Here is a 27,847-nt window from a genome sequence, read left to right on the forward strand (position 1 = left end):
CAAAAGAAAGTAAAGGAAAAACCCACAAGACTATCTTTCATCAATGATGCTTTATGGAAAATAACTTGTTCCATGTGCTCGAAGTCAACTTACCGATTTTTTAAGGTCTTACTATGTATACATATTCTTAAGATAAAGCTACAAATGTGGAGCGTAGTAAGAGCATAGCAACCACAGAGGCGGCTACCCCACTGACATGGCGGTCAGACAGTCAGCAGGGGGCACCACGGCCATTCGCCCCCTTCCACTGCCCCGAAACTGGATTAAAGCACCTCGATATACAAAATCTAGCTTCATCTCAGAGACGCCAGACAGTGGCAACTGCAACATGTTGGAGGGTAACTACTACAACAGTTCGTTACTTCCTTATTTCAAGGAATAATTTCAATGGTGGTGCACTACTGAGAGTTCACTCATCTGCAAGGACAATTCTGTAAGTTACACCCCGAGGTCGGGACACAGACTCATACACATTTAAAGGAGCACAGGAACTTCAAACAGCACAGGACTATGAAAATAACACTGAATTACTCCAGTCTGCATCTCCTCGTCATCTTTCTACAGTTCGAGGAGATTCGATGGACCAGATTTTCTCACTGGAGGAGGGGCGTGTTAGGTAAAACTTGTAAAAGCCTGGCTATCACTTAGTAACTGACAGAAAAACATCAGAGGAAGATCTTTCAGAGATACTTATGTACAAAGCTGACAAGAGAGGAAAACCTGCTTTCTTTATCTCAGTGTTTAATAAGAACACTAGTGTACAGGACAAAGAAAAAAAATCTGAACTCAAACTATATACAGCTTGCTTACCATCTGAAGTCAAGCTCAAACCACAGGCTAGTAACGTAAAAGAAATCTGCTACGTAGATGCCTTATTTATGTTGCCAAAATCTGGACAGCCTAACTGCAATCCTTACTTTATCAAAACAGAAACTACAGCTATAAATCCACAAAGGATTTTTCAGATGTCCATGCAAAATGGACAATTTTGCAAGACTGCAAAATTCTAGCTTAGTTAAGATACATCCAACTGTAAATATCTTAAACTGTGGGATTAAAAAAGTAAATTATATCTGTACAAGCTTTAAACATTTTACCACTGAAAAATCCTGTAAATTGTAACAAACGTAAAAACAACTGGCTACATACAGAAATGTTTGATTTGGTAAATTTCTAACCAGGCCACTTTAGCAGTCTCTAACACCAATGCTTCTTTTTGGTTTTATCCAATTACTCTGCGTACAGTAGCCAGATGATGAAAAGCCTCAGACAATCCCACTTAACAAGAGAAATCCATAAAGAGGCAACCAAAAGGCATGAAACGTACACATAAAAAAAAATAATCAGTGGTGCATTCTGATAGTATATAGATGCGTCAAATGCATCGAAGAAACTCTCCAGACAGTGTCACTCTTGTACTGCAACAGGTAAAATATAAATAAAGAGGCAAAAAGGCCACTCAAAACTGCTCCTCCAAAAATACCTCACGAAAGCCTCTACTGCCCCTTCACCTGAGAAGGTCTGTGCTGGGTAGACAGAGGGAAAACAAGAGGAAAAACTCTCCCTTAAACAAAGTTATCTGTCTTCCAACAGCATTAGCACAAATAGGGAGGCGGTAACTTATTTCAGGAACTGCTTTTGCCCCACCGCCACACAGCACCAGCTCGGGCTCCGGGTCCCGTCCCTGCTGCGCCACGACCACGCCGACCGGCGTGTCCGCGGCTCCCCCCTCGCCCCGTCTCACCGTCCAGCCCCCGCCGCCGCCGCCGCCCGGGGCGGAGCCGCAGGCAGCTCCCAGGGCCCGCCGCTAGCTGAGAGGGACGAGGGCCCCCTCTATTTTGAGGGAGCTCCGCCACGCACAGCCGAGACGCCCGCCCCTGCCGCAGGGGCTCCCCGCCGGGGACGGGGCTGAGGGGACGCTGGCGACACCCACACACATTAACGCCCGCGCGCGCGCGCAGGAGGCTCGCCGAGCAGCGCGCGGACCCCGCCCCAACGGCCCCTCCCGCTCCCAGCCGGCCCCTTTCCCCCCGCCCGGCACGGCGGCGCGCATTCCCGCTGCTCCCGCCGCCCGGCTCCCTCCCCGGTGCCGCCTCACCTCCATCACTTCCCCATGAGCTCTTCCGTGCCACGCTGGGGTCAAGGGACGCCATCCTCTGCTTCCTGCTCCGGGTCGGGTCGGCGCGGCGGGGGCGGAGCAGAGGGCCGCGGTGTGGGAGGGGAAGGGAGGGATCTGCTGTTTCCCGCCCAGGCCTGAGCGGCTGCCGTGCCGCTCCCTGCCCGCCTTCAGGCACCCCCTTCCCTTCAGCGTCTCTCTCCGCTCGCCCGGGCTCCTGCGTGCCCCTGTCCCGGGCCAGCCACGCCTGCGCTGCGGGAGGCGAGCCCGTGCCGCCGGGCGAGGCGTGCCGCCGGGCGAGGCGTGCCGCCGGCCCCCGCGGGAGCCTCCCGCCCCTGCGCGGCCGTTTCCCTGCTCCCGGCCCCCTCGGCCCTGTAAGGGCTGGTAGCTGTCTCCAGTGGCGGCTGCCTGTGTAAAGGAGGGAACTGCCCGGCACAGCCTGCCGCCCTTTCGGCCCGGCCGGTTTTCTTCCCCTGTGGCTGTGTTAACACAGCTTGAACGGAGCCCGAAAAGCCTTGGTTTCTCCAGCCAAGGCGCTGGAAATCTGCTCCAACAAACCGGGGGTTGCGTCTTTTTGTCAGCTCCGGTCGGGATTTTTCTGGTTTGGGAGGTAGCGTCTATGATAAGTTTTATTTCAACAACTGTGATAACATATTTTGAAGGAGAAAATAACTATTTCATATGCTTGAGAGCAGGCTATAGGGTTTATACTTTTTTCATTTTCTGTCATTAAAGATAGCTTGCGTGTACCTGGTTTAGGTAGATGTTATCAGAAGGTGAAAAGTCTTAGTTTGACTTTTTGATTGAGTTAATGCTAGATCTGCTTTTCTTTTTCTCAGAAATGGGCTTAAGAATATCACCTTAGTTCAGGTTCTCTTTTGTTTTCAAGTGTAGGTTTTTTTAACGTTTATCTAATCTCCCGTGGGAAACCAGCTATTGCATATTTCTCTCATTATGCTGAAGCAGCAGGATTTTTTAAGCAATCTGGGCAGGCACAAAGAAAATCAACACCCTTATGTGTGAAGACAGGTGCAGATACAGGCTTGTATTGTGCAATGGGGTAAAAAAAAAATCTTGAATGCACCATAATACGGAAAATTTAAACAGAGGCTGCTGTAAAAAGACGCTGTTGTGTGATTATGAAACCATAGCTTAGAAGTGTCCACCCACGCTGAACAAGTAATTGAACACAAATCTCAAATGGCAGAACAGCAGGAGAAGGCTTTTCTTTAGGAGGGGACTACCTTAGTTGCTGTTGAGTTCTTTCGATATGTGCATAGATATGAATATGTTTTTATTGCCAAAAAATAAGTACTTAATACAGAACTAAAGTTGCCTGGTGATATTTTGTTGCCTAGTATAATACAGAACTTGGCAAAACTGAAACTCATTAAAAAAAAAAAAGAGGGGGGGAGAATACAAGTTTTTACTTGTTTAGTTATGTATAGCATAATGTTTCTGCCTTTTAAGGCTGACAGGATCCCCTAATCATTCTACACTCATTTTAGCTACATTTATTTTGTTGGAGATAACTGAGTAAGATGATGGCTTAGTTGAGGCATCTTGGCAGACATAAGATTTCAATACAAGTATATGTGGGGGAATCAATCACTTCGATAACATGGAAAGGGTTTTTGAATTCGGTGTTGGACAAGTGAAAACCTAGTTTTACATAGAATCTTATGGGTAGGAGTGGAGATCTGTAAGAAGCACTCATAAAATTTTGCAGATGTATTATTTCTGTGGAGATTTACATGCATGAAAGCTCAGGCACGTGCCCAAATTATTGCATGTCAGCAGAGCTGCATTGTTTAAACATGTGGCAAACACACTTTGAAACATGTTCGCTTAGGCTAAAATAGTTTACCTTTATGATGGTTTATAGCAGGCTTAGTGAGTTACTGTGGCTCAGCTAACCGTTCATAACTTGTTGAAACAAAGTAAGCTCGGTTACATAGCTGAGGTACTGATACTTCTTTTTCAGAATGGCTCATGTAAAACAGAAGTCCTTCTTAGCAAAGAGAAGGCTATAGAGTCTGTGTTATAATGCCGTATAACTTGTACTTGGAATGTTCCTGCATATTTTTGCAAGGATAGAATGTAATATTCTATCTTTTAAACTGTAATTCAAAGACAGCAGAACTTAGGCTTGTGTTGCCAAGTATTTCTTGGCTTTGAACTCTTTCTGTATTTATGAACTTGAGGTTGCACCTTGATTCAAGTTCAGGTAAGGTATTGAGAGATATCCCTTTCCCTCAGTCTCCTCTTCCCCCCTAGGAACCTACTCCTCACATACATGCATGAACACTGAGCAGGGCTGACAAACTTCCTTTCCCCTTTTAAAAAATTCTTCTCTCTCCTGGTCTAAGCATCAGACTTTTTTCTCTTTGCTGATATCTATACTCATATATTCAATTTCCATAAACTGTCCCATACACCTTTCACTGCTTTGCTTTCTACTTTTGCTTTGATTTGCTATGTTTTTCCACTTCCATTGGCCAAATATATGTCAAGGTTATACCTATGAAAAACATTAAGAAAAATGGACAAAGGTGAACAGCAGCTATTTTCCTAAAAAGAGTCTCAAATTTCTTCCAACAGTTGGGTTCAGATTGTAAAGAGAGAATGTGACAAAAGAAAATCAAGGTTGGTAAAACTAGCTGGCAGGAAACTCTCGCCTAGATTTTTAGTTTGTTGCGTATGTGCTTTGTACATTCTAATTTTAAAAGTGTAATTTATCCTTAAATTGTTGTTTTGGTAAAATTCTTCAAAGGATCTGAGTTAAGCATTGACTGACCGACAGCAGTTGAGGGCTGCGGTTTGAGCCATGCAGAGAGTATTTTTGCCTAATGTCCACAAAGATGGATTGCTAGATCTAGCCTGGATTGTGACAAGCATTGCAACTTTCAAGACAGTCTGTGTAGATTTTAGAGCACCTCACATTCTGAGTAAGCTTGGGAAAGGAGGATCTTTTCCACTTCATAGCAGAATAAATTCCATAATGCCTGGCACTACATTAAAACCTTTAATTACTAAGAAGTGTAAAATTCTCTTAAAAGAATTTTGTTGTCTTTCTCTGAACAATCTGATGCTGGCCACTGTCCAATATCAGATGCCAGAGTAAATGGAGCAACGATCTGATCTTCTATGGTATTTCAATTTTTTCCCTTTAATGTCAATTCAGTTACATTTAATAATAAGGGTTTTCAAAGTAAAAGAAAAGAATTCCTCATCTGTGTAAAAGGCAAGGATAATCTCAAAACAGAGCTTCTTGTTTTCTTTGGTCTGCTTTACTTAGACTGTTTGCTGGGGTTGGCAGATTGCTATTGCACATTTATTTTCTCTATTATAAGCATTTTTTCATTTTTAAATTAAAAATATGTTTTTTTAAAATAATAATGATATTTTATTTACTTTGGTGTGGCACTGGAATTAAATGCAAGCCAAAAAGAAAAACAATTTTTTTTTATTTTTTTTTTAAAGAAAGAGTCCTATCTTACAAGAAGGCAAACTTATTATGGGCATTTCTCTATCTAAAACTGAGCTTTCTTTTTTTGTGTTGTACTCAAGGTTTTGTAAATTTTATAAGTGCTTTACCTGAGTTAACAATAAAAACATCCTCAGTATATGGGATATTAGCTTAACCCCCAAACTTAAGGGATAGTCTAAAGGTTGTTCTTTCTATTTTTCATTCTCTTGCCAGAACTACTTTCTTAAGATTAAAAAATTGCAACTTAAATTACCATTTTAATTGCTTAATCATTTAAACAACCAAAAAGCTTAGCAGTTGTGTTATAATTGAAACATGATTGGATAGTGACCAAGGAAGACGTTTAAAATACCTTTTAAAGCTGAGAGGGTTATAAAAAGCATTTTTGAAATGCATGGACCAAGAATTTTCTCCTAAAAATGTTATTTTACTTTCATGTAATCAAGCCTTTCATTTTTAAGAGGTTACTTGAAGTACTTTGCAGTTTGAATCTTTTTGCATATCTTATTAGAAGTAAATCCTCCCTAAGTCTTTTTTTGACTGTTATTTGAAGGCTGTGCTGCTGCTTTCACAGGCTTATGTTTTCAGAGTTTGTGGTTTTTACACTTCTTTTTTTGCACTAAAATTGCTTTCAATAATATATTTCTGTATACAGGTATTTTGAAGAATACAGAGATTTTGATTATAATAGTGCTGAGCAAAATTCTGAGATACTCATGCTGGTCCCAGAGCGTTTTATTATTGCTGTCAGAGCTGCTGTTGCTGTTCATTTGCTGGCAGATCATCCAGAAGGAACAGCTGATGAGACAACTCTAAATGTGTCACTTCAAACAGTAGGGCTACAAAATTTATCCAAATTAAGTGTTTTCAGAAAGTTTTGCATGATGGGCTACTAATGTTCTTACATTACATTTCAAATCCGTACCCTAGCATTCCTGCAATTGTTTTGAATCTGTCCATTAGCTTAAATTAACCTGGTTTTAGGACTTTCTGTTCTAAAAGAAAACACAGATTAAATCAGCAGTTGAGAGGTTTGTATGCCATGGCTCTAACACTGCATGAAGTTTTTCTTTACTGGATCAAGACTAACCATGCTGTACCGAAGACAACATGGAGAAAACGTGGTCTTGGTGTCCAGACAGCCCACTTGTGGAGCGCAGTAAAATTCTCTCGAGTTAAGGTAAAGGGGAAACTCGTCTCCAGATCCTTTTCCCATTTGTAACCTGAAGGAGCATTCTGCTTTCAGAGAACACATCTTTCATCATAAAATGCTGAATAGTTTACTGTTACATTCACAGTAATTTCTATTTTCTGTTAGTGATTGTTCAGTCAGTTCATCTCTCTGAAATAACTATGCCTGTTTTTTTAGGGAAGTGACACAAAGAAAAGGACTAGGTCAGGAAATAGGTTGGGGGTTGCTTGTAGGTGCCTGCTCATGAATTGCAGGATATACTTTGACCTTCATGTTGTGCATGGAATTTTTTTTAGCTTGAAAAATAATAGTCCCTTAGAATTTCTCAATTCTATTTGCCATTGTTTCATATTTATTTTCAAAAATAACACCAATTTTAAAATTGATTGATATAGTCAGATTGACCCTTGAGAATTGGCAAAGGTTTCAAGTATAATTGTTCATTACCAAATTACTTGGAAATATACGATAATTTCTGACATGTATGTGCTGGAAAATGCAGTGGAAAGTTGTAAAGTGACTCCATTTCCCCATGCTGAAGGGAGCTCTACAACCCGAGAGCTTTCAACTATGAAGGGAACAGAAAGACCAATAGGTTCTTGTATTAACCACAGTCAGATAACATGACTGAAATACACTTAGAACAGAATTATTCTCATCTGCATGGCAAAATGTTTTGATTAGCATGTTTTAAACCATCCTTTTTATTATTATAGATAAGGTACAAAATGGATGTGGATTTTTAAATCAGATGCTAATGTGAGAGTCTTAAAATATTTTAAATAAGTGTAGTAGGTGACTAGTACTCCCTTCTAGCCTACCTCACATTCTATCATAATAGGAACTCCATGGCATTTTTGCAAAAGTAAATATTAATTCCCATTACTCTAGCAGGGAATAATGTATTTCTAATATAAAGACGTAATTTTCTCAAAGCTTCTTGGAGGGTTATAAATTCTGTTTTTCAAGAATTTTCAAGCTCCCAGAAGTTGAGAACCTGCCTTGACCCTTCGGAATATTCTGAATTAGATGTTTATAGCCATCAATTTCAATGGAACTGTTCTGGTTTTAAATAGATGCAGATGAGCATAAGATGATCCTGAATGTAAAATACCTCTGCAGCTTCTTTGTCTGTAGTGTAATTTATAGCAGTCAGGGAGTTCCAAATATATATACTATTATGTTGAGTCACTGGATGTTCTGCAGTCAATTTAAGGTGGGGTTAAAATGTATTCCCAAGGTAGTTAAGTAAGCGTTATTTTCCTCTGCACTGGCTGTTCTAAATCATGTTAAATTTTTTTAATGTTCCCACAATAAACCACATAAGATATTTTCTTACATCTGAGAGCAAGCAGACTCTCTACCTTGCTTTACCCTGCGAATAATTTAAAGAAAGATTTCTTTATCCTATTCAGGAAAAAAGCAGAAAGTTAAATGAGAAGTTCTGGGTTTTTTCCAAGGACAAAATTTAATTTTAGGCTAGGAATGCTGATAAGCAAAAACATCAGTCTTTGAAAGAAACCTCTTTCTCTCATAGTTTGAAAATACAGAGACTTTTTCATGGAAAATTTTGAAAAGAGAGAAAGAGAAAAAGAACTTTTGAACAAAAAGTCTTTTATTCGATTTGTTTCTTCAGCATTTCACATACTATTACTGGAACTGCAGTAGTTCTTTGGATCAGAGTTTAGTCTCTTTTCTGGTCCATCAGTAAAACCAGAAGTCTCTTCTAAGTTGTTGGATGGTCTATAGTAAGTAGAGTTCAGTTTCTGGTTTGCACCCAGGCTACATACAATTAGTGTAATTCCCCTTTGTCTAGTTTCTCACTTTGAAATGGAGAAGTGGCTGTTCCCTTCTCCACAAGCTCCCTTCTCTTCTCTTGAAAAGAAGAGAGCCTACTTGTCTTGAAAAAACTTAAATAGTCTTTACAGAAAATGCTGCAATTCTAGTCTCTACGCTCGTGTAAATTCCATATTCAGGTTCATGCTCAGTGTTGAATTTGGGGGCCATAGTCTTCCTAAAAAAAAATTTAAAAAATTGCAAAGTAAGAAGGATTTAAAATTAACCTTTGTGTGTCTTTATACAGCTTAAGGAGTAGAACTAGAATGGACAAATAAATATTGGGGATTTTAGCTGCCTCTTTGCTTAGACTGATTCCCTATGCTTCCTTCCCTGAGCCCACTGTCAATTTATTAGAGATAGTGCTAATTTTGCTTTCATTGAAGGCAATGGAAGAGTTAATATTGACTTTATAGACTGAGCCCTTAACTAGCAAAGTGTTTTTCAGAGCTTCTAATAATTTGCTTTACCTATATCACAAGCAGCAGGTTTATTGGGATTTATCAGCTCCCATCTCATTAGAGCGGCTGAGGGCTGGGTAGGGTTTAGAAGCAAAACGATGTTCTCTCCCCTGAGAGTGATCAGAGGAGAGGGCAAATGCAGAGCAAGAGGCAGAAACTTGCATTGGTTCTCACTGTCTCACATTCATTTCTATGGATAAATAACTTAAATCTCTGTGGAGTCAAGGTTGCCTAGCACCTTTCACAAAATGTGTTTACATCCACTAAGCAGAAAAACAATCTGGCAAATGTAGCTGACTATAAAAAGCAACTTTACAAATACAAGTGAATATGTGCTGAAACCACTGACCACAGCTTCTCAGAACATCCATAGCTGATTGAGTTTGATTTGGATTTGATTTGCACCAGGCTTTGCACTGATGTTCAGGAATCATTCTCCATTGCAAGGAGCTACTGTCCAATTTAAAGCCTTTGCATCTCCATAAATCCTAAGGAATGTCAATGGCTGGTCAGTAACCAGCAGGATCCATGATTCCACGTGTGCATAGGTGTGCATAGGTGTTTCTCTTAGTTAAGATGTTGAGTAGAAATGCTGCAAAGCAACAACCTTGCTTGCTCACCCATGAGTCCTGTATAGGCACCCTGTCTCTCAGCATATATTTTCAGGGAGCTGTCCCTAATTTTTTATTGACCCTCAGGTTTGCTCTCTGTCTTTTGCAGGGGATTAGAACTTTTCAATTTCCCTGTTTGCAGTTCGTTAGTGTTTAAGACCAGCTCTGTCACAGTGAGCACAGTAGCCAAGAGCAATAGTCTAGCTGCAGAATAGTGAAGGACTGGAACTTGTAATCGACTCCTCCCTGTGGATCTGCTTGTTTTGTGCATTGTTGTTCATCATGACAAACTTCAACAACTTAGCTGTGAACTGTTAATAGATGAATGGAGAACGTGAAACTTAAATACCTCTTGAGTCACTGAGTCGTGTCCATTGTATGAAACACCATAATATAATCCTATTTGAACTGTGGATTTGGGGTTTTAAGCAAAAGACCTATTGCATAAAAGATGGATGACTGAATCTCCAGAGTTTATACTTTAAATGGAAAATAAGATCTCAGTTTTTTGAAAGAATAGGTGTAGGCAGCTATGCTGGTGACTTGGATCCCAAGTGGATGGAGACCGCTAAAATCCTGAAGAGGTGTGGCTCACGTTCATCTCTGTGCTTTGAGTTTCTTTGAACCTAGGCTGGTTAGGCTTTAGGCAGTTTTTGAGACATCTGACTCAATCCATATGTTGTAAATTAGATGCGTAACAGTAAATTCTGTCTTCCATTTTGAGGGCTTCTCTCCTAAGACCTCTCTAAGTGACTCTGTAGTTCCTGGTAAATTCCTCACCTGGTGAGGTGAAAAAGTGCAGGTTGGTTAATCCCAATAGCAGTACTAAAGATTGTGAAATACATAGTGAAACAACTATAGTTTGCATAGCCTTATTTTTGTTTCTGTAATCTCTGTAGTGCTCTCTGAAATTATTTTTCCAAACACTGGCATTCCTTTGTATGGGAGGAGACAGCACTTTGGCTAAAATGGAAAAATACTGTTGTCAAGTTGGTTATTTAGCTATTCAATGACTATAATCTTTAGCACTCAATGACATATCAGAAGGTTCATTGTTAAGACACCCTCTGAAAATTCCATGGATTTCAAGTGTTATCTGAGTGGCAGGTATAATCTCTTATTTTATTGTCATATGAAGACAAAATTTGGATAGCTGTGGTCTGAAAGTTATGTAGAAAATCATTCCTACTTATTTGTGGAAAATGAGAAAAAATGCAAGTATAAAAGCAAAATACGGGAAAAAAAGGCTATTTCTAATAGTATTTTTTCCAGGTATCATTCTTCGTAATAAAAAATATATCTTTTTCTTTCCCTTCCTTGTAAATTATTCTCCAATATTCATGATTTCATAGAATGTAATACCCTGCTGACTTTGCAGGAGTTAGGTGAAGTGCTGCTTTTAAAGATCCTGCTCAAACTTGTATGTGTATACATATATATGCACACACATACAGCAATTCATTTATATGCTTGTGTGTTTTGACCCGACTAAAGTAATAGTTAGATGAAGAATTTTGCCCTCTGCGGAATTACTGAATTTCTTCAACACATTATACATGAAAATCTTCAGATTTCTAATATCAGCATAGAAAGAGGATGTGGACCTGCCTAAATGAGCCAAACCTCCCTTCATCAGGTGGTTTGGTTTAAATGTGTCGCTAGAGAATTTTGTCATAGTTGCTGACTATGGTATATAGTGGGCAGTTAAGCCACAAGTAAACATTACAGCTTTACCAAAAGGATAGGCATGAATAGTCATTAGTTTCACAGGAAGGGAGGAAATTACCCTTTTCCTGATTGTCACGTAGTTAAACTCTGTCTTTCCAGAGTGGATTTTAATCGATGAGGTGTTAATTCAAACAGTGAGGACAAAGGAGCAGTGAAGAATTTTTTTTTTTTTAAAAGAACAGAACTGTAAACAGCTGAATCCTCAAAAGGTAAGTAACTTCTTTCTTGTGTTGTTCAGCTTAAATTAACCCTGAGAAAAACTAAATATCTTTTGTTTGACCTAATTTGCAAATTCATGGTTGGTACAACTTAATTGAATTAGTGCACATTGAATTTAGCCTGGGGTATTCATTAGTGCTGAGATTATCTGCACATACTAATAGGCAGCTTGATAAGATCCGGTGGTCCCAGCAGTGGGAAAGAATTATTAGAACTATCAGGCAATTTTTGGTAATCCAGGTAAATTAAAACTACTTTGTTTATTGCTTTGTAATTTGTGCTTTGGTTAATACTGGTAAAGTATTTCTGAAGGTTTTTCCCCTATATCTTTTTTTCCATACATCCTCTGCCTTTGTTTTGTTTTATAGGGTTAAAAAACCCACAAAGAATCAGAAATGCTTTTAAAACTAATTTTCTTTTCAATAGGCCTAGTTTATTCACTGCTGGACACCCAGTATCTATTATTTGTATGAAAATGCTCTCCTTTGTTCTTTTTCCATCAGGTATAAAGTATTATTTCTCTGCTCTGCAAGTCCCACATGCACTGTATGTTCATGAATGCATGTCCCTCTTCAGTATAGCTCTGGCAGATTGCCATACTTAATGCAGAGTAAAAACTCCAAGACTTCATTAACTTACGCTGTTGAAAAAGCACAAATGACATGGCAAAATAAAATACAACTTCCAAGTAGAAAAAGGAGAAGACATGAAAGCAAACAAGGTACATTTTTTTTCATTAATTTTCTTCCAAGCATATAACTTTCACAAAATTATCTGAAAAGATCATACTCATAAAATGATGTCAGTGGTTAATGGGTTGCATGAAGGTGTATATTAAAAAGCCGTGTAATTTGAGACTCACCATTCCATTTTTACCATGTCTGCATATAGAAGGAACTAAAACAAGGAAAGGTTTAGGGCCCCAGCTTATAGCCTTCAGGGACTTAAGATTCCTACTGTGGTTAATCAAAGCTGTAGAAGAATAAAATGCTGTATTTAGCTCTAAACAGAAAACAAGCAGAACAAAGACCTTTCAGATTAAATGCAATTTTGTCTGTAAAATTCTGTTCTCTTTTTTTTTCTCCCAGATACATTACATATGCTGGTTATACTGTGCAAATTGGGTAACTGCTCATCAGAGCAAAAGTCCCTTTCAATTGAAAAGGAGCAAATGTAGGTAGGACAGATTGGTAGAAAAATTCTTTTAAATGCAGTAATCGGCTGTTCTTGAAAAAAAAAATCTCATTTTCTATGAAAACTTGTCTCCGCAAAACGTCTTCTGGGTCTGTATCAGTTGTGATTTCATATTTGGTACAGTGGTAGGAAGGGTGAGGAAAATTGCTGTGTGAGGTTTAATCCTCCCTTAGCTCTGAAGGATGAAGGAGCTGAACTATCAACCCCAGTACATGTTAGAGTAGTCCAAAGCCTGCTTTAGTTTATGGTGAAAGAAACAGCCCCTTAAGGACAATTCTTCACTACCCCAAAACTGCTAGAATCCATTGCACTGTCCAGAATGCTCCCTTCACTGAGAAGGTGAAGAGCATTTGGCAAATGTGTGACTCTACTTTGCTTGCTGAGGTTTTTTTCTTTTACTGTAGATCAATCATGTGTGAGGGTTACCTACCCAGTAATTTCCTCTTTTGTCCTACTGAAATAGTACTGAGCAAGCCCTTGAATTAAATGCCTTACAATAACTGGATTTGGCTAAGTACCTAGAGACACACAGACTCATGTGCCATTACAAGCAAAAAAACCTCGGCAGATCTGCTGTTAAATGGTGCCTATATTTACCCTATCCCAATATTTACAAAAGAAGAGAACTACTATTGAAAGAGCTTTTATCAGTGAAAGTTCACCAATCAGTTACCTAGAGAAAACAGGAAATCTTTAAAATGCAAGAAATAAACAAGTGAGGTGCCAAATCATGAGGTCCTTGAGTCTTTCCGTACTTTCCTCAGGCAACGCCCCTGTTTGTCTCCTATGTCATATATTCACAGGAATCATGCCCCCCTGTCCTTTCCTCGTGATCCAGGGACTGGGTGTCCCACCGTAGCATAATCTCCATCCTTTCATTCATAGCTTTTCCCCCTTACGTACAAGCTATCAGCATTTTAAGTTATGTTGGCAGAACAGGAAGAGCTGTCATGGAGGAAAGACAAAGCAGGGTGGTTTTGCTGGAATGAGTTTTTCGTTCCTATTAAGAGAATCTGTGATCTGTGGACCATAAGAGAGGTGCTTAAAACTGATAGCCTTGCTAACCAGATGCTGAAATTTCAGTTTTGCTGCTTCTCACTAAGCACTTCCCTCTTCTGTGTTTTTTGTTTGTTCGTTCGTTTCTTTCTTTCTTTCTAATTTTCACTGGAATCAATAGAGTTGATACCTGGAAAATTTGGAATTGACTAGATTCAGTCAGCGTTGAACATTTTACCTGTTTTGCATTAATGACAGAGGAGTACCACTGTTAGATTATTGCTTCCACTAGAAGATTTGATTTTTGCTAAGGGCAGACTGACAGATGCTCAGCTGATTTAAAATGGTATGATGATTGCGGTAGCATCAGAGTCAGGTGAAGCTATGGTATGTAGATACGAGTGGAATGATATTACCATTTTACTGACTGAGAAACTAAGCAACATGGAGATCATGGGGCCTGGCCACAAAAATGCAGCAGGCTCTTTAAAGAACTGGAAATCAAGCCAAATCTCCTAAAACCCAGTTCAAATTTCTGACCAGTGTTGCACTGACTGACAGACAGAGATACTAATTAGTGATGTTTTGAGGAGCTCACTTCTCTCTTACACACAAAAGGACATTAATCTACTAATCATAAATACAAAATGAATGTATCTCACCGTACAGTTACAAAATGATGCTTTCAGTGTGACTGTTTAAGCATCTTTCTGCTCATTCAACGTTATTTTCTATAAACCAGAGTGCTTACAAAGAAATACTGTTCAACCTCTTCTCTGCATAACAAAAAGCAGCCTACAACTGTAAGGTCTCTTTCCATTCATCAGCTACCACATCTGTTGCTTGCTTGGACACTGACCAAAATGATTCATTCACATGTCTAACATTTATTTTTGGTGAAATACTGGGATTATACAGAAAGGCAATATTTCAAAACCTGGTCTAGAAAACCAAGGGAAGTTGGAAACAACTTCCTCAGCTGAAAACAAACACGACGTTATATCATTCTGCAGCTTTATTAGAAGGAAGGCAGTAGCCAACTGAAGCAGCTGGAATCACACTGAAGTCACTCTGAACTCTGCAGATCACTTCATTCTTCCTTCTGCTACAGAGCTCACATCCCTGATTTACAGTGTGTTTCGTTCCAAAGAACTAAACAAGGTAGGTCAATCTCTCTGTTATATTTTAAATCTTTCTCTCTCTCCCTTCTAAATAATGTGTTTCTACAGCTACAACAACACTTGCAGGCAAATCCTGTGAGGTAGCGTAGCAAATACTGGCTAAAAATGTCGTGATTTAACCCCAGCCAGCAACTAAGCACCACGCAGCTGCTTGCTCACTCCTCCCCACTTGCAGTGGCATGGGGAGGAGGATCAAAAAAAAGTAAAACTCATGGGTTGAGATAAGAACAGTTTAATAACTAAAATAAAATATAATAATAACAATAAAATATAATAATAATAGTAATGAAAAGGAATAGAACAAAAAGAGATAACACCCAAGAAAAGACAAGTGGTGCACAATGCGATTGCTCACCACCCGCTGACCGATGCCAGAGCAGCAATCCGCCCCTCCCAGCCAACTCCCTCCCATTTATATACTGAGCATGATGTTCTATGGTATGGAACACCCCTTTGGCTAGTTCGGGTCGGCTGTCTTGGCTATGCTCCCTCCCAGCTTCTTGCACACCTGCTTGCTGGCAGAGCATGGGAAACTGAAAAATCCTTAACTTAGGATAAGCACTACTTAGCAACAACTAAAACCTCAGTGTGTTATCAACATTATTCTCACACTAAATCCAAAACACAGCACTGTACATGCTCCTAGGAAGAAAATTAACTCTATCCCAGCTGAAACCAGGACAAAGAGCTTCTTGGAAGAATGAATGTGGTACTCATTTATTTCAAAGATTATTTTGAACCACCCCTGCAGCAAGAAAAGATATGAAAGTATGTGTGAATTTAATTAATGACTTTTGAATGTGTTTATACACACTTCAAGGAGTCTTTTATCCTATCAGAGAATGGTAAGTGACCTTGAGTTAAATCTCCCTCTCTCTCTTCCCCCCCCGCCTTCCCTTGTGTGTTGGTTTTAATATTTTATTTGCTTAGGGATAGTATGTCTCCTATAGCTATAGCAATTCCTAGTATTATTAGAAATAAGTACATCAGTTCTGATCCGAACAGATACTAGAACTGAAAGTGGAAAATAATTTCAATTTAAGTAGCAGATTAACAAAATAATTCTGAAGAATTACAGTCATGCAGAATTAAAAAAGGCTTCTATGATCTGAGCTGGAAGGTGTGTGTGTTTTCCCTAACCATTGTGGAATAAGGTAGGATGTGGATCTAGCTGTCATCAAGTGCATGGGAGCATGTTTCCTAGGAAGTGACAAGATTTGAAGCCGTATATACTACCGCACAATGAGACAGGGCTAGATTCTACCTCCTATTCAGACTTAGTGATAACCACGTCATTGTCACTTGTAGCCTTTCTAAATGTGATCTTGCAAAGCCAAACAATATCCCAGACCTGTTTTTGTAGTTTTACAGAAGATGTATAGATTGTCTATGAATTAAAACACATTTGCTTTCTAGCTGAATAAAATTGTATTACTGAATAATTTTAAATGTTTATTAATTCATAGCTAAGGAGAAGAGAGTGAGTGAGGGTACGTCAGCGTAAAGGAAGTTGTCAGACCAGGTTTGTAGAAACCGATTCAGGATTAACTTGCTTATGACAGTTTACTTTCACTAGCATCATATTGTTTTGCCTCAGCTGAACTAGGAAATGCAAATGTTTTGATAACCCAATTTACTTTTGTTTAATGTCACTGCAGCTTCTGCCTGAATTGAAAACATTATCAGCCACTTATGTCACACAGACAGGATAGAGGTCCTACCAAGTTTACTTTAATCCTTGGGATTTTATATGTGCTGTGAGTGATACTAGAGTCCACTTTTATTGCACTTAGAATCTCTTTGAGTGTGGCATAGTGGAAGTTATTTGACTCTGGAGAATTAATTTATGGTTTGGATTCTCCAATTGCCTTTGTGGAAAGGGATCTTAAGTCAGGGAAACTCTATGTAAGGATTCCTAGTCAGGATCTGACTACAGATTTTTACTGCACCGGTGGGGGCAGAGGAAAACTGTTGAGGACAATAATGCAATTTGTATGTACTATACATTATAACTTCTTCCTTTTCATTTTAAGAATGTCTTTCTCTGCTGACAGCCTAATGAGCAACTTCTGAAATGCTGTTAGATTTGTGTTTATTTCTGATAGATTGAGTCAAGAGGAAAATTTATATCTGTTTTCTAATAAAGCCAGTTGCCTTAAAGAATTTTCTTATGTTTCCTAAAAGCCTCTTGAAGTTTGTGATCTGTTCTTAGATATTAATTTTTTATTAATAACTCTGCTATTCCAAGCACTAAGCAGCTAGTTTTGCAGAGGATTGTAGTCTGTTGAATGGTCTTGTTATTTGCTTATTTATTCATTTTGTCTTATGGAATGTGCTAACAGTTCAGCTGTCTCTCTTACTGTGGTGGCTGGCTGTCTGGCTAATTTTCACTCATTATTTCTGATAATGGTTTGATTTGTGTTCATTCAGTCTGAAGCTAGCAGTTTTCACAACAGTGCAGGGCTCTGTTGTTGCTGACTTTGCAAAAGAGAGCTGAGTGGGAGGAACAGTTTCTCATGGGCTGTTACCAGAAGAAGGGATTGCTGTGACTGGGGTGGGCGGTGTCCAAGAGACATTCCGTTTTAGAACGGAAGATGCCGTCATGCACAGATCAACTCTCCCACACTTGCTACTACTTTTACAGTGTGCTTGAGGCTCCTGAGACAGAAAGAAAAATTATGTGTCCTCAAAACAAGCATATAGTAGTTCCAGGGGAGCTCAGCTGTGCTCTTTGTATCTTCAATATGTTCCAGAGGTTGAGGGCCTGGAGACAGGAGCAAAAAGCCCTGTATCAGCCCACAGCTGCTCTCTTCCAGAGAGAATTTTTGCTGTCTTGTTGCCGCTCTCTTATACCTGGCCCACTATTTTACTGCATTACAATTCTTTAGATGAACTGAACAGACCTGCTGCAGATACAGTACTTTTTCATTAGTGGGCTCAAAGGGAAACTAACAAAACCCAAAAACAAGTCAGGTTTGTTTGCAAGGGTTATCTGCAAAGGCCAGCACTCTAGAAGTCTCCAGTCCTTGCCAGGGACACTAGCTAGCAAAGAGTTTGCAGCCTTCTCCTACTTCTCTTCCCCAGCCCAGGCTCCCTTGTCCCTATTTGATACTTCTCAAAGGATATATTTCAAGAATCACAAGGCACAAGTATGAAGAACCAGCACATTTTGCCTCTATCCACAAAAGGTATTTGCCTCGTCATTCTGTTGGCAAGGTCTGAATTCTGCCTCCAACTCTACCTTTGAATCTACTGTTTGGCTTTGGGCAAGGTACTTCTGTTCCTTTCCCTGCTCTTGTTATGTCTGTTTATTCTGTTTAATTATAAACAAGGCAGGAATTGTCTCTCATGATGTGCTTATAGTGCTTGGATCCAGTGAGGCTTTGATCTCAAAGGCTAGGGCCTTTGGGTACTTTCCCAACATAAAATACTTGCTTCTTTCAGCAAGTGTGAGCCTGGCACAGAAGTTTTATTCTCTTCTGAAGCCTTCTAGATGAGAGAAAATGGTGAGTAGTAAGTCCTGTACCGTCAATGTGATATCACTTTCTACACTCCCATTTCTTCTTTCTAGTGATCCTCTTTTAATGAGCTCAGCCCCACATCATTTCAATTAGATGTTTTGGAAATGTTAAGAACCATTGTCCATGTAAGAAAACTGAGTAATGTGTTGTCGAGGTCCTAAACCCGTAACTGAGGGTGTTGTACCATACCTGGTGGAATCAAGTGAGAAGTGATTTGCAAAGGTAATATGGGAAGCCTGTAAAACCAGTATTTCCAAGCTCCTAATTTAACACCTTAATCATAGGCGCAATCTATTCTTATCAGTGCTAGGGAGTGTTCCCAATGCTGTATTAGGGAGATAGATAAATATCCAGCCCTCCTGAAATTGTATTAACAACATGAATTTTTCAGTTTTGCAGGAATACAGGCAGTGCTTATTTTAGACTTGATCTTAAAGTAAAGAAAAGAGTTAGCTTTGTATGAGTAGGAATATTAGAGTAACACTGATACAGAAGTAGACACCCTTAATCTACTGTACACAGTGATCCTAGTGTATTAACTGTGAGGACAAAATAAAGTATGTTATCTTATCAGCTGGAACGTTTTGGTTATATACTAGCCATATTTTGGAACTGGATGTTCTGATATACCCATGCAAGAGTATGTGTCAAGAGTAGTATAACCATAGCAATATTATAATCATGCTGGAAGAAACTGCTGATGTAGATTTAATGAGCAGTAGAATAAACCTAGAAGAACAGAGATCAATTTAGAGAGCAGTACATAACCAAGCATACTGTTAGAAGTGACTGGGAAATTAATATGTGAAATAGAATAGGATATAAGAAGGCATATTTGAGGAATGAGTTGTGTTGCTAATTTTCTCTGTGGTTGTCTCTTAACTCTTCTTGTTAAGAAGAACAAAGAACATGTAATGATCATATGAATGCTAGTTAAAACCTTCTTTCATCACAAATATATGAAACAGTTGCAAAGTAAAAATTCCAAATAATTTTTGCATGAAAAACGTAAAAAGCCATGCTTGGTTAGAAATACAAGCGTTCGTTATCTTATCAATCCAGTCACTGTGAAGCTGAGGCACTTAAAAATTTTAAATCGGGTATGTCCATTACTCTAGGTATGTAGTTATTGTGGTGGCTTATAGCCAAAGAAAATACTGCTGGCATTTGTGGAGGAATAGAAAACATGTGAAACTTCCCTGGAACAATACTTCATTAGTATGCATATCTTACATGCTGAGGACACAGCCAATATGATATATGGTGTACCTGCTGGGCTTTGTCATCCAAGAGGTGTGCTTAATGGCTCTGAGGTATGTCCTGGGCATGCAGAGGTGCATTATTGTACATGACAAGCAAATGGTGGAGATCCAGGTTCCTTTTCTCTTCAGTGTAGAGAAAACAGACCAGAATCTGCAAGGGCTGCCCAGGTAGGTGCTGGCTTCCTCCAACACAGTGGACCGCACAGGGGAGGGCCTCTCTTCAGGAAGGGGAAGGTCTCCCAGAGGCAAAGCTGTGGTTTTTCTGCTCCATCATGAGTGAGGAGACAGTGTTATGTTTAAGAAAGGAGGATAGGACTGTGGTTGAACCACTAGGCAGGGACTCTAGGTTTAGCACCTGGTTTGATCAGAGGCTTCCTGTAGGTCATTCTCAGCCTTCTCGTCTGTAAACCAGACTGATGATACTTCTAACTTGAGCCCACTTTCACTAAGGGTTATGAATACTGAGGTGTTATGACTGGTTATGTAAATACTTCGGCAGTGCTGACACATACAATATAAAATCATATTTTAAATCTCAAGTGGCGCTGTTTACCTAAACTTCTATTTTTACCTACTTGTAAGAATGCTTAGGTTTGGGGTTTTTTTTTTGGAATAGGGCCACTTTAAGTGTTTCATAGATATCACCTGTCATTTTCTTGACTATGAAGTAGTATGTTTGTGGTCACATGATAGACTTGCAGTGGTTGCGGCAACTCCTTACATTCAAAAGGAATATTAAAAAAGATATTTCTACTTTTACCTGTATTAACAGAAGGGAATAAGAGCAGGAGCAAGAACTAACTACACAGTTACCAGGTGCCCCCTTCCCTGCCCCAGTGCATATCCTGAGGACATCTGAGTTTCTTTGTCTTCTTTGGGGATGGAAGTCTTGGTGCTTGGGATCAGCATGAAAATAAATCACTTTTGGTGATATGCGGTTGCTGGTTGCAGAGATTTATGAGTTACCTGATGTGGAAATGGTACGCTGCTCAATTGCAGCAGTTGTCTGGATGATTTGTTATATTCAGGCCAGATCTACTGTAGTACTTTTCCTATTACAGCAGCATTATTTAGATATAAAGTTGGGTTTTTCATTTGTTGTTTAACATTTCTGTGGCAGCAAAAGTGCTGGTCTGAAATCATTGCTTTACCAATATTAACTGAGTCTGCTCTATAAAAGTTTGTTAATCCTGCTGTAACACTCACTTTGTGTAAAATGTTATGAGGCTATTATCTGGTCAAATGACTTCAATACCACAGATGAAGTGGTGTGTTATGACTAACAGGGTCATGTTTGGCCTTGCTCAAAGTAAGTTGTTTTTGGCATAAACTTTAGGAGATGTCTAGCTAGTACATTGCATATACATTTCTAACACTGCTTCACTGAGAGACATAATGGAGAGTGATGGTTATTTGCATTCTTGTCTTGTCTGCTAGAACAAATACATCTATAATGTGGCTTGAAAAGTATTCCAGTCGCATATCATATCTATTATGACCCATTCTAGTTGTTGAATTCAGGATGGCTTACAAAGTCATTTTGTTACCATATGTCTAATGACCATTAAAACGATAGTCAAGAGATAGACTTTGTGTATGTGTCTGTGAAAGAGAAAACATACACACAAGCCTTGATTCTGCTTTTGTGTATACTAGCTTAAAATGCTCATTTCCTAGTAGCTTTGTCTGCAGGGCCAGCTTTAGGCTTAAATTATAGCATAGCTATGATTTAATTTTGTAGTATGGGTGTATCAGGCACTTCCTGCTATAGGAATGTTTCTACATGGAGGCAAGTGGTCATCTTGGCTTTGTTCTTTTGAGGGAGAAATATGAGTCTATGACAGCTTGTAATCTCATCAGTATTCCTTGTGAGTTTTAGGATCTTTTCTTATGTCTTTGTAAAATACTTGCCAGAAATACCTCTAACAAACTTGCTCAGTCTTCTGTGTTTTGAACTTTACAGGCAAACTACTGGATGAATTTCATGTTTATGTTTTTGAAGCTAGATAAATTCAAAATTTAGCACCTCAGAATTTCCAAGAAATTTTTTTGAGTGCTCTCAAATGAATTCAATATCCAGACAAACTTGCTGAGACACAGTATGACAAGCAGGCTTTAGGTTACCTTTTGAGAAACTAGTTATTCTCCAATATTTGACTCTTGCAAATGACAAAAGTTGCAGTGAATCAATCAAATAAGCTTTCCTTTAGCCATAGATTATACATGTGGGATGTGATATGCTCAGAATTATTCATAAAGGCATTAAAAGGAGGGTTTGTGTAATATAATCGCTCTGTGAAGTTAACTGTTGAGACAGCCAGCTCCGCAAACCATCATTTTCCTGTTAAGTCAGGACCCACTATTGTGACCTCTGAAATCAATTTAGCTGGCCAGAGGCTCTGAGTGTTGTTTATCACACTGAACAAATAGATTTTGGGACTACCACTCAAATATTTGTGTTAACTTTTAACTAACATAGACAATTAATAAGCTCTTCCCTTGGACTTCTCTGTAAATTTCGAAAGTAATGAGGACCAAATGTGAGAGAGAGGTTGTGTAGGCTGTAGCCCAAACATGTGGCATAAACTACCAGTGTAATTAAGCTGGACCCTAACTTGGGTGGTGTCCAGAGAACTCTGAAACCCCAGGAAGACTTTGCATCAAGTGAAGTAAGTGGAAATTGCAACCGCTTTCTTTGTTTTCTCCTATTTTAGACTGAAAACCCAATGTAGTTTAATTCCAGAGCCATTCCACTGACCTCAGGGCTGAGGCGTGGAGAGGTCAAACGACTTCCCCTGGTCAAACAGGATGCATGTGGCATAGCTATGAATAGAGTCCAAAGTACTGGTCCCATGTCATAACGGTAAGACCATTCTTAGTGTGACAAAAGCTGTTCTATTTTCAGCAGATCCAATCATTTGTCCAAGTTGTTATTATGGCTCAACTTTATGAAATACTATAATGGTGGCAGAGAAAACGAACTCTCGGTACTTGTAGTAAAAAGCTATGAATATATCAGTTCAGATCCGATTCTGTAATTCCCTGCTGAAATTCAGAGAAAGACAGTTCCTGTAGCACATGGTGAAATCTCTTCCCAGCAGTTCTGTGGCTTTGTATTTTAGAAGTATTTCCTAATGATCTGTATTTCTTGGTAATTCTGTTTTCTGTCCCAGGATCTAAAAGGTACTAGCAGCAAGTGCCAGCCTGTGATATTCCTATGAAGTTGTTTAGTAATTAACTTCTGTTTTACAGAAGGGGACAGGAAATGAAACCTCCTAGTCAAACATTCTGAAACCTATTTGCTTAAAATTGAGCAGCTATATTCATCATTAAGCAACTGAATCAAGGAGGCTCAGTTTTCAGAGCTGCTTGTGACCTCAGCAAACAGGAACAGACTCCAGTCAAATGCTGAGCGTACACTTTACACAGGCTGTTTACTATTTAAAAAAAAAAAAGACAAGATGAAGTCTAAACTTGGTTATATTCATCCATATGCAATACAACACTGTTCTGTAACCTGTGGCTGCCCCCAAGTCCTATTGCTAGGCCTCTAACCACACTTTCCTGTTTATTGAAAAATATTTTCCTCGCTCTGGCTCCTTTTTGCAACCCCAGACCAGCAGGGACTGAGCCAGTGAACTGCACTAAACCTCCCTTATCCTTTCTAGCAGTTGGCCTGAAAGCCAAGCAGAAACTGCTGGCAGAAAGTCTTGTTTTCTCTACTAAGTCCCTGTTTGCAGACAGGTTCATGAGAGTCTTTCCAGCCTGGAAATTAGGCCATTTGTCAAAGATCATACAGGAAATCAGTGACAGAATAAGGAATAGACTTAGATTTCTTCACTTTCAAGACATTGACTTGAACAGCAAGACAGTTCTGACTCTGAAAGTTTATTAATAAATAAAAACCAAACTCATGTATTTGAGACTGTCTTTCAAGAACACAAATCCCTGCTGCATGATGGTTAATGGTTATCCCAGAAGAAAAAGTCTGGGTCCTTATTGATATAAACCAGCATAGCTCCATTGACAATCCCCTACTGCTTATCTTTTTCAGGGCAGGGCTTAACACCATGAGTCCTGTTATAGAAGTGCTTCATGTATGTGAATGTCAGAGGTAAAAGTTTCTGGGCTTTGCAAATGTAATTGTCAGTCTTTGCTGAGCCATAGCCATAGAGTCTAGTTTCAGCATCTGTGCACTGGGAGCAATGGTAAGCAATGTTCCTCCTGCTTTTTTGCCCCCACTGCTAAAGAGTTACTGCATTGGAAGACTAGGAGTTAGAGATAAGGAAAAATACAAGCTTGGACAAATAATGGCATTCTAAAGGTGTGCTCTTTCAATGGAGGAGTTTTAAACTACAGGAGGCTTGGTAAATATTTTCTATTTATTTAGGTATGTTTTCTTTTTCCTCCTATACATCATCTTTGACATTCTAAATATAATATTAACATTGTTGGGAAGTAGGCAAATGTTTGTTATTGTCATTATGGTTTTTTAGCACCATTAGGGGAAAAAAAAAGGTTTGGAGGGAAACGTTTGAATCCAAGTATTGTTGTGTTGTGCTAGTTCTTGAGAAACGTAAAAGCAAAATTGATTAGTGACTGGAATACAGGATGTTAATCAGCAAGAATCTGAAAAATTGGAAATTTTTTTTGCTTAATTGCATGAATTCAATTTGAAGGTATAGTTCTGTATATAGGCAAAGAGCCTTAAAAATCCAATTATTAACCTGACTGTCCTCTGAAACTGTCCAAATGTAATGTTGTTCCAGATGTTAGTGGTACGGCTCCTTGTTTATACTATTTCTCAGCAGCTGTTAAGCTATTTGAAAAAATGACTCAGATGGGTGGTACTGGTATTTGATGCAGAATCTACCCCCAAGGGGCATGTAATTACATAAATGCAGCCCAATAAGTATCATTTTATCAGGACAGTAAACCAAATAACATTCCTTCAGCCTGATGTAAATTACAAGGGGCAAATGTTATCATAGCCTCTTGACAGAACAGGCTGTATTGACTCTTATTACATATTTTTTTAATCAAGAGATATAAAATTATACAACTTCCCCCCCCCGCCTATCCATCTACGAATGAGAAATCTAATCCTGCTAATGTGCGTGCACATGCGTAGCTTCACTTGTGTGAGTAATCCTTTCAAAATGAGCAAACTACTTTTTTTGGAGGAAAGGTACGTACATGAATACAAGCTTGCAGATGTGGTTCTGCAGGCAGTGTACTCTGGAGACCCCTCTCCTGTTGTCCTTAGCATGCTAAAATTAATGGAATTACAGGAATGCAGGGCTGGGTTCCAAAAGCTTGCACTGAATTTCAGTTTCTGAATGGAACTAGCGCTCAGAAGTGTACCGGTGAGCTCATCCATAGTACAGCTAATGGGCTGGTTGTATCCTGCTCACAGGGACAGGTTTTTAGGGCAGCTGAGTCCAGCCAGACAATACAGCTTTAAATGATAACAGAATTTAGCAGAATATTTGTTTTGATCATGGCAGATATTTGTGTCACACTGTGGCCATCTGTGCTGTGCTGCAGCTTTGTACTGTGGAATGGACACATAACTTCTGAGTGCTTTTTCCTGTTCAACCTCTGTTTGCTGTCTGTTTTCCCATTCATTTCTTTTTTTCTGAGTTTTTCTTCTGGTTTATATTTTCCTTGGGCCCCCTCCTCCCCCCCCCTCCCTCCCACACTCTTCCTTTGGAGTTTTAGAAGAAAATTCCTGTGTGAAAAATCATGTTGTACTTGTAAGTTCCAGAAGCTTTTGCAATAGAAGAAAACTGAGACTGTCGTTCTGTCTTAAAAAAAGAAAAAAGGAGACACACATACTTTCATCTATAGCTCTTACAGAATATTTCTTATTCTCCTGGGAAGCTTTATTTTCTTTCATCTACTACCTGTTTCTCAGCTCACTAGTGGAAGAATACTGCAATTGTATGTATTGTCCCTGAAATATGTTCTGTATGTTTCCTTCTCTACGTCCTTTGCTGCATTAAGGAAATCTAATACATTGAATGTGTCTGAAAATCAGCATTCCTTGATACAACGATAGATACATGATAGAGAGGAATAAACCCATGAACTTTCAGTTGCTGGAGAAATCACTGTCTATGATTTTGTTAACTATAATTTGAGGGGGGTATTGTGGGTGGTCATTTTATGAAAAATGGCTTCCTGGCATTTTAACTGCACTTTTTTGCCTACGTAGATGCCTGGTGCTTCTCTGATTTCTGACAGATATAATCCATAAAACTTGCTTCAAATAGGAACAGAGCGGTAAAATATGAAACCTGATTAGAAAAGAATAGAAAAATCACACTTCAGTAAAACTTTGCATCTGGTTTCCCAGAAATTTATCAGTGATACTGTGCTCAGTGCTCTCTGTTAAGAAATGAATGCAAGGAAGACAGATCCTGAAGATTTCAAGTGTTGTCTTGATTTGAGCATTTCTTGAAATGCCTGTGACCAAAATACTCCACAAGCTTTGTGCTAGCAACTGACAGCTAAAAAGTGATAAATACATGAAACTAAGTCAATGTTTTGTTGGTTTTTTTTTTTAATGACCAAGAACTTAAAGGAATTGCAGGTTACTATTTGCAGTGCAGTAAAACATTTCTCCTTTGACTGTTCCATTTCTTCTCTTCCCCAGAAAGCAACTGTGCAACATGACATTTGAAGATTTTGAGAACTACTCTTATTTCTACGACCTGTCTGAGGAAGATGAATCACCCCAGTCCTCCCTCAGCATTGCCCATATGATTTCCCTTTCCTTTTACAGTGTGGCATTTCTGCTGGGAGTGCCAGGTAATGCCATCGTCATCTGGTTTATGGGCTTTAAGTGGGATAAATCTGTTTCTACACTCTGGTTCCTCAATCTGGCCATTGCAGATTTCATTTTTGTTCTCTTCGTGCCCCTCTATATTACATACGTGGCAATGGGCTTCCACTGGCCTTTTGGGAAGTGGCTCTGCAAAATGAACTCGTTCATTGCACTACTTAATATGTTTGCCAGTGTTTTCTTCCTGACATTCATCAGCCTTGACCGCTACATCCGCCTAGTCCACCCAGTCTTTTCCTACAAGTATCGGACTGTAAGGAACACCCTCATTCTTAGTGGGATCATTTGGATGTCAGCTGCAATTATTGGTGGCCCGGCCTTATACTTTAGAGACACAGCTACAGTTCTCAACAATGTCACCATTTGCTACAACAACTTCCATGTGCATGACAGAGAACTTATTTTGCTGACACATCACATTCTCATTTGGGTGAGGCTTGCATTCGGTTACCTGTTTCCTCTAGTGACCATGGTCATTTGCTACTCATTGCTGATTGTCAAAGTGAAGAGGAGAACTGTATTGACTTCCAGCAGGCTTTTCTGGACCATCATTGCTGTAGTTGTAGCTTTTTTTGTTTGCTGGACACCATATCACATATTCAGCATTGTGGAGCTGTCTGCTCACCATGATGAAAACTTGCATGACTTACTGCAGGATGGCATTCCCCTCTCCACTGGTCTTGGTTTCATCAACAGTTGCCTCAATCCAATTCTCTACGTTCTGATTAGCAAGAAGTTCCAGGCCCAGGTCGAGACAACAGTCTCTGAGGTGCTGAAATTGGCACTGTGGGAGGTGAGCCGCTCAGGAACTGTCAGCGAGCAGCTGTGGAGCTCGGAGAACACCCATGTGCCTGTGCACTATTGTGAAACTGCTCAGTGACTGCTCTTGTCACCATCCCTCTCTGAAACAGCTGACAGGAGATTTGGAGGTGTTCTTGACTTCACATCTGCCAGTCAGATGTGCATCTTTGCATATACAGTTTTATGTAAACAGCTGGCTTAATTGCACTTGCTGCTTTCCTTGAAAGGTTTTTAAAGGACACATCATTTGGGTGTGGTGTACTTGCAATGCACACACAAGCTGGAACTGAAAGTTGTCAGCATAAGTGGAATTGGGTTTTTGATCAGGAATGTTGTTGTAATCCTGTTGTTTTGTTGTGATTCCATACCTCATTGATATCAAAAGAGCACAT

The 27,847-nt window shown here is 39.4% G+C and overlaps 1 protein-coding gene across 4 annotated transcripts; it reads left to right on the forward strand.

The window, feature by feature from the left end:
• Positions 1 to 2,519: 2,519 nt before the first annotated feature.
• On the forward strand, positions 2,520 to 27,629 carry CMKLR2 (chemerin chemokine-like receptor 2). Of its 4 annotated transcripts, none has more exons than XM_050899907.1 (5): positions 2,520 to 2,726; positions 11,534 to 11,643; positions 12,157 to 12,374; positions 14,857 to 15,004; positions 26,466 to 27,629. In XM_050899907.1, the coding sequence occupies exon 5, from the start codon at positions 26,482 to 26,484 to the stop codon at positions 27,532 to 27,534; it is 1,053 nt and encodes a 350-aa protein (XP_050755864.1). In that variant the 5' UTR covers positions 2,520 to 2,726; positions 11,534 to 11,643; positions 12,157 to 12,374; positions 14,857 to 15,004; positions 26,466 to 26,481; the 3' UTR covers positions 27,535 to 27,629. The 4 variants fall into 4 exon arrangements, with proteins under 4 accessions (XP_050755864.1, XP_050755865.1, XP_050755866.1 ...); XM_050899908.1 differs by lacking the exon at positions 2,520 to 2,726 and adding an exon at positions 6,733 to 6,786; XM_050899909.1 differs by lacking the exon at positions 2,520 to 2,726 and adding an exon at positions 10,758 to 10,813.
• Positions 27,630 to 27,847: the final 218 nt, after the last annotated feature.

The sequence above is a fragment of the Gymnogyps californianus genome, chromosome 7, assembly GCF_018139145.2.
Source record: "Gymnogyps californianus isolate 813 chromosome 7, ASM1813914v2, whole genome shotgun sequence".
In the NCBI taxonomy this organism is placed as follows: Eukaryota; Metazoa; Chordata; class Aves; order Accipitriformes; family Cathartidae; genus Gymnogyps; species Gymnogyps californianus.

What these genes read in the sequence shown, in the direction of transcription:
- CMKLR2 (XM_050899906.1), top strand. Translation starts at nt 19,848, where the DNA reads ATGGCTCTGAGGTATGTCCTGGGCATGCAGAGGTGCATTATTGTACAT. An exon ending in AATCTGCAAGGGCTGCCCAG is followed by an intron (nt 19,976 to 26,465) that starts GTAGGTGCTGGC and finishes TCTCTTCCCCAG; the next exon opens with AAAGCAACTGTGCAACATGA.